The 11,354-nt window shown below is 57.9% G+C and overlaps 1 protein-coding gene across 4 annotated transcripts; it reads right to left on the bottom strand.

Moving 5' to 3' along the window:
• Window positions 1-381: 381 nt before the first annotated feature.
• LOC139001350 (hsp70-binding protein 1) lies at window positions 382-10,318 on the bottom strand. 4 transcript variants are annotated; one of them, XM_070403027.1, is made up of 8 exons: window positions 10,197-10,312; window positions 9,557-9,867; window positions 6,272-6,476; window positions 4,987-5,211; window positions 3,179-3,334; window positions 2,978-3,074; window positions 2,373-2,484; window positions 382-702 (listed from the first exon to the last, which is right to left on the bottom strand). In XM_070403027.1, the coding sequence occupies exons 2-8, from the start codon at window positions 9,767-9,769 to the stop codon at window positions 628-630; spliced, it is 1,083 nt and encodes a 360-aa protein (XP_070259128.1). In that variant the 5' UTR covers window positions 9,770-9,867; window positions 10,197-10,312; the 3' UTR covers window positions 382-627. The 4 variants fall into 4 exon arrangements, with proteins under 4 accessions (XP_070259128.1, XP_070259127.1, XP_070259129.1 ...); XM_070403026.1 differs by having other exon boundaries at window positions 9,557-9,864; XM_070403028.1 differs by lacking the exon at window positions 10,197-10,312 and having other exon boundaries at window positions 9,557-9,891.
• Window positions 10,319-11,354: the final 1,036 nt, after the last annotated feature.

The raw sequence follows: 11,354 nt of genomic DNA, 5'->3' as shown, positions 1-11,354 counted from the left end.
GTGGCTGCCCAGCAGGCCGCAGGGAGGGCTCTGATTGGTGGGGCTGCAGTCACATGACACGCCTTGCCCTGGATGCTGGGCAAGAAGAGGGCTTCAGCCTTGGGGCCTGCTGGGTGAGAATCTACCGTGGGGGTTTCCCCAAATGGAGGAGAAATCAGCGAGGATGGTGGCCGAGAAAAGGAGTGGGTGCGCCCCACACTCCCCCTCGAGAGGCTGGGAAATGACAGGCGACAATGGCTCTGGGTTTCCGAGAGCAGCACTTTATTCCCAGGTCCCGCCCACTTCCGTCCCCTCGGTGGCTCCCCGGGTCCCTTAGGACTGAGCCCCACCTCCCCTCCCCAGGCACCCTCCAGGGGAGGTGACAGAGGCTGCTGCAAAGGAGGGAGAGCGACACCTTTATTGGAAGACAGTGTGGACGCTATGGGGGGTGGAGTGAAAGCATGGGGGGGGGGGGGCGGTCCGAGGGGCCGGTGCCTTTCCCAGGGCCCCTCCAGGGGGCTGAGCAGAGACGGGCTGGCACGGGGTGGCCCGGCACCAGCAGGCCCTGCTCTCCCTTGGGAGAGGGCCCCATGGCCGGGAGGCGAGAGGCCTAGGGTTCCCACGGAGAGGGGGCCGGAAGCGCCGGGTTCACCGATCCATGCTGTCGTCCGTGGGGCTGGAGAAGCAGGTCTGCAGCAGCTTTTCGCAGAACTCCAGCTCCTCCTGGATCAGGGGCAAGAGCGGGCGCCCTGAGTGCCTCTAAACCCCCCACCCAAGACCACTCCTCTTCGCTGCTCGGCCCCTGCCGGCCGAAGCCTCCCGGGTTCTCCGACCTCTGCTCAGATCCCCGACTCCCTCTTTCTCTTCTCACCCACTTCTGGTCTCCTGAACTGGACCCCGGGGTCTCCAGCCTCTGGTCACTCCCCACTGGTCTGCCCTCACATCAGCTCACTCAGGCTCTAACTCCCTGCCACCACTCACCCTACTCATCCCACTGAGAACCCCTCCCCCGGATACAGACTCCAGAAGCCGGGAAAGCAAGCACTGAAGGGCTGGACGCAGAAACATACAAGGTGTCTGCCTGGCACCGAGATGCCGGAAAGAGAACCAAGTTGGTGGTGAAAATAATTGCGACTCATCACACCGGATGTGCATGAGCGGTTAACAAGAAAGGAAAAAGAGGCCCCACTTCACTCGGGAGAAACGCAAATGGCAGCTGGATCCACTCATCAGCTTGGAAAAAGGCCCAATGGTTTGGGGCCAGCCTGGCCAGGCCGCTGGGGACCCTTGTGGCTGCACGCGGACCTGTGCAACCTCCAGGGACAGCAACTGGGCAGCCCTGTAACCTCACCTTTTGTTGCTGTTAATCCTCACCTGAGGGTATTTTCCCATTGATTTTTAGAGAAAACGGAAGGGAGAGGAGAGACAGAGAGAGAGAGAAACATTGATGTGAAAGACAGACATCGACTGGTTGCCTCCACAGAGCCAGGGTTCGAGCCTGCAGCTGAGGTGGGTGCCTTTTGACCGGAATCGAATTTGGAAACCTGCAGTCCGCAGGCCGATGACCTAGCCACTGAGCCAAACTGGCTAGAGCGTAACTTGACCCTTATGGCACTTTAACTCGGCCTCTCCCTTCCTAGAACTTCTGTAGACGTACACACAGGAAGCAACATACGCGAGAGGTTCTTCTGTCAGCAGTGTTAGTGCTCAGCGTGGAAACATGTCCATCCAGAAGGGCAGCGACAGGAGGAGGGGAAAGAGTGTGCACCTGAGACGCCAGGAGAGGGGCGAGGCCAGGAGCACACGGCGCTCAGGACACGATCATGGGCAGCACGCGGGGAAGGAAGGAGAAGTCACAGGCACGTGTGCTTGTCTGTGCACAGAGCACCTCGGAAGCCACATGCACCGCGAGAGGTGGGGAGCTCGGGACAGGCTGTGCTCATCGCTTATCTGCGGCTCGTTATCGATGTAAATACCTGAGCTACTTACCACGTGTTACTTACTATCCATACAATTAACTATCAAATGAGCTACCACTGATTTCTTATCTATGTCATTGGCTCCTGAGCTGGATCACTGTTATCTAATATCTAAGGAGTTCTTTACCATGTACTTGTTACTTACCTATTTAATTCAAGATGTAATTGCCTGCTATTTATCACTTATGTATTTATTGATCTAATATTTAATTACTAAATACTTGAATGCAATGTAAATAACGTGGATAGTGATTAAATGAATTTGTTAGCCCTTTAAGAAACTCCCTGGGACAGTGTGAGGCACATGGGAGGTGGCAGGGGCGTTGGCTGCACAGGGGATGGGAGAGACGTGAATGAACATGACCAGCGTGGAGAACAGACCCGGAGGCGGGTGAAGGGCGGAGGGCGGCCCACCTGGTACTCCTCGTGCTGCTGCAGCAGCTGGCAGCGGTGCCGGAGCAGCTCCTCCAGGCCCAGCTCCGGCTCCCGGCACTCCCGCACGCCCTGGGGGAAGTCCGTCACCAGGCTGCGGGCACAGGACAGCAGTTCTTGGCACCTCCCTCCACACACACACACACACACACACGCGCGCGCGCGCGCGCACACACACACACACACACACACACGCCCTGGCGGCCAGGGAAAGACAGCGCCCCACACCGAACCCCAGTCTCCCCCGCTGCAAAGCGGATCTCATGGGACTTGCACAAAACAGGGCACTGAGCACAGGGCCTGGCTGGGGCCGCTGCCCGCCTGCTCGGCTGCCCCATCCAGTCATTTTCAGACGCTGATTCCCTTGGACCGTGGGGGGTGCGGGGTGAAAGAGAGCCTTCCCCCCACTCCTCCGTGGGCTGCTGCGTCACTCCCCTTACAGGTGAGGACACAGGCTCGGAGAGGGCCAGCACTCCGCAGGGGAAGCCCCACACTCCTGGGACCCAGGAAAAAGGAGGCCGGAGCCCAGTGGTGCATTCTGGGAGGGGGGCACCCGCCCCGGAACGTGCTCCCTCGCCCCCGCGCACCTGCACAGAGCTCCAAGCACGTGCTCGTGGAAGGGGCTGTGTTCTGTTCGGACGAGGGCCACCAGCTGCTGGACCATCCCCATGGAGCACAGCGTCCCTGGGGGAAGGACTCGGGGTCAGAGGGCGCCCCCCCCTCTGTGCACTCCCTGCCCCCACCACCATCCTCCAGGACCATCCCAGCCTCTGCCCTGGCCACCCCACCTTTGTGTTCTGGGTGGCCCACCAGCAGGTTCTGCAGCAGGAAGGCTGACTTGACCTTGAGCTTTTGCACCTGCTGCTGCATGGCCCGCATCAACACCGAGAAGCCGTCCAGCCGGAGGAACTGCAGCAACCCAGCCTCCTGCTCCCGGACGAGGCCTGGGGAGGGGAGAGAGGATGGGCCTCAAAGTCACAGTGACCATCATCACCATCATCATCATCACCACCATCACCAACATCACCATCACCAACATGATCATCATCACCATCATCATCATCATCATCACTATCATCACCATCATCACCACCATCACCACCACCATCACCAACATCATCACTATCATCACCATCATCACCATCATCACCATCATCACCATCATCATCATCACCACCACCACCACCATCATCATCGCCATCATCATCACCATCATCAATTTTTATGGGCCTGTGCTTCACAAGCATTATCTTTTCTTAAAGGTATATGTATTTTTAAATCTATTTTTATTGATTTCAGAGGAAGGGAGAGGGAGAGAGAGAGAGAAACATCAACAATTAGAGAGAATCACTGATTCGCTGCCTCCTGAACACCCCCACTGGGGATCGAACCCAAAACCTGGGCATGTGCTCTGACCATGAATCAACTGTGACTCCTGGTTCACAGGTCGACGCTCAACCATGGAACCACGTTGGCCGGGCCTAAAGGTGTATTTTCACTGATACAATTAAGCCATTTAAAGAAAACTGTCCATCTGTCCCCTACCAGCCTCTGGTCGTGGTACCTCCGGGGCCCCAAGTCCCTCTGTCGCCCTTCCCCGCGGGGCTGCCCCGGGCCAGTCTGTCCATCTGTCTCCCTACTTTTGGATGTGACTTTCCAAATGCCGTCTCCTCCAAGACTCCTTCCCTCGCCAGAACTCCTTCCTCCCCCCAGAATCTCCTATCCACGCTCCCCCACCTTATCCCAGGGAACATAATACATACAGTGGGGCCTTGACTTACAAGTGTCCTGACTAACGAGTTTTTTGAGATACCAGCTGTCTCTCCTCCGGTTTTTTGCATTGAGTTGACAGAGTAATTTGAGTTAACGAGCTCCTTAACGAGCTCCTTAAGGAGCTCGGTCTCCAAACGAATTAAACTCGTAAGTCAAGGCCCCACTGTAATTGGTCTCTGTCCTCCACTCCTGACACCGAGTCCCCAACTCCCTTGGAATTTCCTGGTGATAGTAGCACCTTTTCTTCTTTTTAAATGTTTTTTAAAATTGACATTAGAGAGAAAGAAACATCGGTGTGAGGGGTGCATCAATTGGCTGCCTCCCTCGTGCACCCTGACAGGGATGGAACCCACAACCTAGGTATGTGTCCTGACGGGGAATCGAACCCACAACCTTCCGGTACGTGGGACAACGCTCCAACCAACGAGCCACCCCAGCCAGGCGAGCCTCCTTCTTCTAATGATGTGGCTCTGGGTGGGCTCCAGGATGAGGACGGGTCCCCAGAAAGACCAACCCACACGAGAAACTGAAACCAGCCCCGCCCACAAGCTCCAGGGAGAGGACCATCAACAGGCGGAGGCTGAGAACCCGATGGCACCGTCACTTAAGCTGAGTGACAGCCCTGAGTCCCTAGGACCTGGCTCTCCGACCGGCAGGAGGTCGGCAAACTCACCACCCTGTTCCCAGCACCCAGCACAGACCCTGACTGGTACTGGGGGTGAATGAACAAAGGAGGCCCCGCTCCCTCTGCCCCCAGGGGATCCCTACAGGGCCCGCCTCCCGGGCCAGCTCCAGGCCCCTCCCCCGCAGCCCAGACACTCACAGGAGATGGCGAAGAGGGCCTTGACGCGCACCGAGTCGCAGGGGTCCCGGTCGAGCAGCCGCAGCAGCTTGCGCAGGGCGCCCAGGCCCAGCACCTGCTCCTGGATGGCCGCCACGTTCTGGCTGCACGTGCCGATGAGCTGGGCTGCCCGCCACCGCAGCCCCGCGGGCCCCGCCTCCAGGTACCGGCCCACCAGCAGGTGCATGCCCGACAGCTGGCAGAAGTCTGTGTCGCAGAGAGGGGGGGAGAACCAGTGTTACGGCTGAGCTGTGCCAAATCCATTCCTTGAAGCCCTCCCCTCCCCAGTGCCTGAGAATGCGCTGTATGTGGAGATGGGGCCTAAGATAGGTGCGTAAGGTGACATGACATCACCGGATTGGCCCTACATGGCTGGTGCCCTGACAAGAACAGGACACGGACACCCCAGGGGGAGACCAAGTGAGGACACGGGACGGGACAGCCATGTGAAAGCCACGGAGAGGGGCCTCCGAAGCAGCCAGCCCTGCCCACACCTTGATCTTGCACTTCCAGCCAGGGATCGAGCCTGCAACCCGGGTATATGCCGACTGGGAACTGAACCCTGACCTCCTGGTTCATAGGCCGACACTCAACCACTGAGCCATGCCTGCCGGGCCACGTCTGCTGTTTAAACTGCCCAGCCCGTGGTCCTTTGTTACGGCAGCCAGAGCAAACCAGCGCTCCAGGTGAGGCCGGAGGGGCAGGCCGACCTGTGCTGGCTCTCTCCAGCACCAGCGGGGTCCCTCCCAGGTCGCTGTGTCTCCACAAAATCAGCATGTGGGGGTTAGGTCCCAGGCTCCAGCCCATGAAATGCCAGCGCTGACCCCCACACACCCTACAACCAGCACAACCCCTGTGGGAGAACCGCATACTGGGCCGGGGTCGGCAAGCCACGTTTGCATAGATCAGGTGGTACTGGGGAGAGAGTTACCCAGAGTCACCAATGGCCACTCCCAGGACTCGAGCCTGGGGGCTCAGGCAGAAACTCGGACTGCTGCATTCACAGCAGCAGAATTCAGAACAGCCAAAGGGGACACGCCCCAGGCGCCCGTGGCCGGCGCTCTCCATCCACACCAGGGGCACCAGCCGCCCAAAGGAATCAAGTTCAAGGTCGGCAACAGCCGGGAAGGACCCTGAACACTTCACACTGGGTGGGGAAGGCCACATACGCCATGAGCCGCAGCCCAGCCGCACACACGCTGAGGAGGGGGCCAGGCAGGAGGCAGCGGGGTGGCACCGGCGGCTGGGGGCGGGCAGGGGGGGGTACCTGCGGCGTTGTCCATGTTCTCACACAGGTCAGCCAGCAGCTCCAGGGCCCCCTCACGCTCCTGCTGGTCGACGGCCAGCTCAGCCTCACCGGCCGAGGAGGGCGTGGGCTGGGACAGCACTCGGAGGCAGTTCTTCATCTGCTCCACCTCCTCCCGCTGGCCCCGGCAGGCGGCCGACATGGCCTCCTGCAGCCACTGGCGCCTCTGGGGACAAGGTGGGTGAATTCATCAATAAGTTCATTCAGGAATCACGGTCATTGTCAATGACTGCCAACATCGAGCGCCGACAGTTCCTTCAATCAACACGATCTATGGAGCTTCATTTCTACTGACAGACGTGTCTAGACACGAGATCTACAGAGAGACGGGATGTGGGGCGGGGGGCAGAGGAGGCAGGGCTCCCCGGTGTCTGTCCTGACTCCCTAGAAGGAGATGCCAGGGCAGCAGGTGTAGGACAGAAGATTAGAACTTGGTTTTTTGTTTGTTTGTTTACATATTTCTTTATGATTCCAGAGAGCAGAAGGGAGAAAGAGAGAGATAGAGAAACATCAATGATGAGAGAGAATCATGGATCGGTTGCCTCCTGCACGCCCCACACTGGGGATTGAGCCCGCAACCCGGGCACGTGACCTGACTGGGAATCGAACCGTGACCTCCTGGTTCATAGGTCGCCGCACAACCACTGAGCCAGACCATCTGAGCTGTTTGTTTGGTTTTTGAGAGAGGGGGAGGGGGAGAGGAACAATGGCTTCTTGTTCCACCCATCCATGCATTCATTGGTTGATTCTTGTATGCACCCTGACCCGGGATCGAACCTGCAACCTTGGCACATCAGGACGATGCTCTAACCCACTTAGTACCTGTCCAGAGCCTAGAGCCGCTGTTAATGTGTTATGTTTGAGGGATCTATTACACGCTGAGGTGAAGTGCTGAGCAGGCTGCCTGGAGTTCAGAGGGAAGGCCCAGGCGACACCTGGTTTCGCAGCCTTGAGCGGGACAGTCCCGTGGTGGGGGCTGTCCGCGTGGTGCCAGAGGCTGAGCAGCACCCCTGACCGCGACCCGTGAGACACCATAGCTTGCAACAACCGAGAATGTCTCCACACATTGCCCGTGTCGTCTGGTGGATAGGTACACGTTTGAGAGTAAAGCTCTACAGGACATGAGCTCACACAGGAAGTGAGTGCAAATGAGAGGAGAGGCCTGGCCCGGCCCATGTGGCTCAGTTGGCTGAGCGCCAACCCAAGCACCAAGAGATCACAGGTTCGAGTCCAGGTCAGGGCACATGTCCAGGGTTTCGGATTTGACCCCCAGTACGGGGCCTGCATGTGGCAGCCAATCAATGTTTCTATCTCTCTCTCCTTTCCCTCCCTCTCTCTCTTAAAAACAAACAAACAAACAGTAAAAATATATTTTAAAACAAATAATGAGGCCCCGCTGGCGTGGCTCAGTGGTAGAGCCTCCACCTGTGAGCCAGGTCACGGTTCGATTCCCAGTCAGGGCACATGCCTGGGTTTTGAGCTCGATTCCCTGTGCAGAATGGGTAGGAGGCAGCCAATCTTCTTGATGTTTCTCTCTCTCTCTCCCTCTTCCTTCCTCTCTGAAATCAATAAAAATATAATTTTAAGAAAATAAAAGATAATGAGAAAGGAGAGTCCCAGTGCCTCCACTATTCAGAGGCTGGAGAACATGGGTGAACCGAGAGGAAATGGGGGGAAGGGCCAGTGGGGAGGGGGAGGGCCAGGACACTGTGTTGCTCCGGAAGCGAAGTGAAGAAAGAGATCGAGGAAGGGGCAGTAACTGATGTTGCTGTTCCATCCGATATGGTGAGAGCCGAGAACTGGCCACTGGAATTTTTTCCTTCTATTTCTCGGATGCACAGTGTTTGTGTTAACTGCCTGTACTCGTCTGAGGGCTCTGAGGACACAGCACTGGGAAAATGTGGGCAGGAGGCTAATCCTTCTGGGCCTGTTTCCCAGCTCATTGTCCTAAGGTTCAAAGACATCGAGGATGTAGCTGCATGAGCAGGAGTTTTTGTATACAGGGGATATTGGGGGCTCGGCTCCAGATCACAGCAATAAAGCGAGGATCACAAGAAAGCCAGTCCTAATCTTTTTGCTGGTGGAGGATCTTGCCTTCAGTTTGTAAAAAGGACAGCATCCGTGAGGCACAGTAAAAGGAGGTATGCCTGAACGGCAACCACCATCACTGACGAAATGTCATTAAAGGCAATATTGCTATTAACCTCCAAAACAACCCACTTCACAGATGTGGAAACTGAGGCACAGAAAGGCTGTGACTTGCCCAAGATCACACAGTCAGCCATCTATAAAGCCTGTGGTCAGACCTAAGCAGACAGTCGGTCCACAGAGCCTGGTGCTCTTTTTAAAAAAATATTAATTATTATTATTTTTATTTTTTTAATATATTTTTATTGATTTCAGAGAGGAAGGAAGAGGGAGATAGAAACATCCACGATGAGAGAGAATCATGGATCGGTTGCCTCCCGCAAGTCCCCCACTGGGGATCGAGCCCACCACCCGGGCATGTGCCCTTGACCACAATCGAACCTGGGACCTTTCAGTTTGCAGGCCAATTCTCTATCCACTGAGTCAAACCGGCTAGGGCTAAAAAAATATTTATTATTATTATTATTATTATTATTGTTATCTATTTTAGACAGAGAAAGGAGATTAGAAGCATTGATATGAGAGACATGCTGATCAGCTGCCTCCTGCAACCCTCCCACCCGGGGATCAAGCCCACAACCCGGGCATGTACCCTGACCAGGAACAGGAAACAGGTGACCTCTGGGTGCCTGGGACCACCCTCAACCAGCTGACCACACCCGCTGGGAGCCCCAGCTGCCTGCAGGAGCGCTACTGCAACTGCAACCTCAGAACCGCCCTGAGTGCCGTTACTCTTATCATCCTCAACTTGCAAATGGGGACCTTGAGGCCCAGAGAGACTGAGTGATACCCAAGGTCACACAGCTGGATGCGGCGGAATCCAGCTTTGTCTGCTTTTCTTTCTCCCACGAGGCTAGTCTACCTCCCAGCATGGAACCCCCGGGGATCTGCCCCCTCCGACAGTTCTGAGATCTGACCCTCATCTCGGCTACAAGGACCGCATCTAGCACAGATAACAGCCGATGCGCCGTCACACCCGGCCTCCCGCACCCGCCCCCAAACCCCGGAAAACTCCAGCTCCCAGCCCCCCGAGCCATGCTTCCCCAGATATAGCTGTCCCCACGCCCCTCCCCCGGCTTCTTGCACCCCACCCTTTACCTCCTCACTCATGGGTTCCGGAGGGGGGTCCGGCTCGTCAGAGCCCGCCGTGATGGCCATCTGCAGCAGGCCTTGCAGGTTGCGCGGGTGCGGGGGGTGGCCCGAGCCCCCCGTGGAGGAGCCGCCGCCGCCGCCGCCGCCGGAGGAGCAGCCCTGGGAGGCTGGGGGCAGCGCCAGGGGGAGGCGGTTGCCCCCCGAGCCTTGGTCCGCCATGGGCTGCTTGTGGAGAAGGGGAGCGTGTGTTGCGGGGTAGGGGAGGGTCACCGCGGAAGGAGCTCTGGTGTCCTGGAGGGTCGACTCCTGGGGGTCTGCTGAGAAGGTGGCGTTTTAGGGGAGCCCGGCGCCCCCCCATGACACGGAACCGCTCTGCCCACACCCACTTAACCACTGCCCGCTTCCTTTCCTTCTTTCAAACCTGCGGGACCCTTCCCCAAAGCCACTAGCCCCGCCTCCCTCCCTAGCAACAGGCCCCACCCACTCTCCTAGCAACCCCCTCCCCGATGTCCAGTGCGCGCGTCCCCGTCTCTTAGCAACGCCGCTGTCCCGCCTCCAAAGCAACCAGCTCCCCCCTTGGGTCGTCCTATCAACGAATCTCCTCCCTCCTCTCCGAAGAGGGGAGCCAGAGCGGGGCGCGCCTCACCTCTCCGGGCCTCGAGTCGCCGCCGCTACTGAAGACAGAGTCGCCCGCACCTGACTCTCGTGGGCGCCGCCATCTTGACCGGAAATACGCAGGTCTCATCGGGAACATTTCCGGCGCACCCACCCAACTCCGTAGCTGGGGCGGCAGCGTTTGCTCTGCCCTTAAGCCCGACCCACCCGACCGGTTACCGCGGTGGCCCCGCCCCTCGCACAGGCCCCGCCCCTCGCGGCCTCTCCCGCTAAGCCCCGCCCCGTCCCGCGTCCCGCCCCTTAGCGAGCCCTGTTTCTTCATCCTCCTGACGAGATCCAGCCCTGCCCTGGTGTATGCCCCGCCCCTCCCAGGTCTGGCCCCGCCTCCAGGAGACCCCGCCCACATCCATGTTCCCGCCCTCTCCAACACTCTGCTCCTCCCCACCACCTGAGGTCCCGCCCTTGTTCTAGGCCTTTCGGCCCCGCCCTTATCGTGGCCACGCCCCTGCTCTGGCCCCGCCCCGCCCCTATTATTTGCAGGTTGCGCTGGTCCCTCACCTGCAGGCCTTTTCCCCCCCCCCCGCATCTGAGGCTCCACCCCACCATTTACTGGAGCCCCGCATTGGGGTAACCCAGGCAGCTTTTGACTCACCCCACTCCTTCTCTTGGCCTCAGTTTCCCCACCTACCCGTTCTCCACGAAGCAGCTCCTGTGCAGACCCTTCTTTTTTTTAAAAAGATATTTTTATTGATTTCAGAGAGAAAAGAAGAGGGAGAGAGAAATAGAAACATCAGTGATGAGAGAGAATCATGGATCGGCTGCTTCCTGCAGGCCCCGCACTGGCGATCGAGTCCACAACCCGGGCATGTGCTCTGACCGGGAATCAAACTGTGATTTCCTGGTTCATAGGCTGACGCTCAACCACTGAGCCATACTGGCCGGGCATGTGCAGACCCTTCTTATCACCCCTCTCTACCCGGTAAAAATTTCCCTGGGTCCTGCCAGGTGCAGAGGAGGGGGATTCTTGAAGCAAAATGCCCAGGCAAGTTTGTCTAGGAAGCTCACAGCCTCCACGCACCAGATTCGGAGCTCGGGGCTGGGAATGAGCCCCTGCAGGCCTGGTCTGCAGAAGTGTTTGGTTTGGGCTGGGCTTAAGGAAACCCTAGTTCTAGTCTTTTCCATAAGAGCC

Source organism: Myotis yumanensis, unplaced genomic scaffold (assembly GCF_028538775.1).
Source record: "Myotis yumanensis isolate MYYU_CA2020_CCGP unplaced genomic scaffold, mMyoYum1.0.hap1 SCAF_458, whole genome shotgun sequence".
Classification (NCBI taxonomy): Eukaryota; Metazoa; Chordata; class Mammalia; order Chiroptera; family Vespertilionidae; genus Myotis; species Myotis yumanensis.
This window is presented reverse-complemented; position numbering and strand designations above follow the sequence as displayed.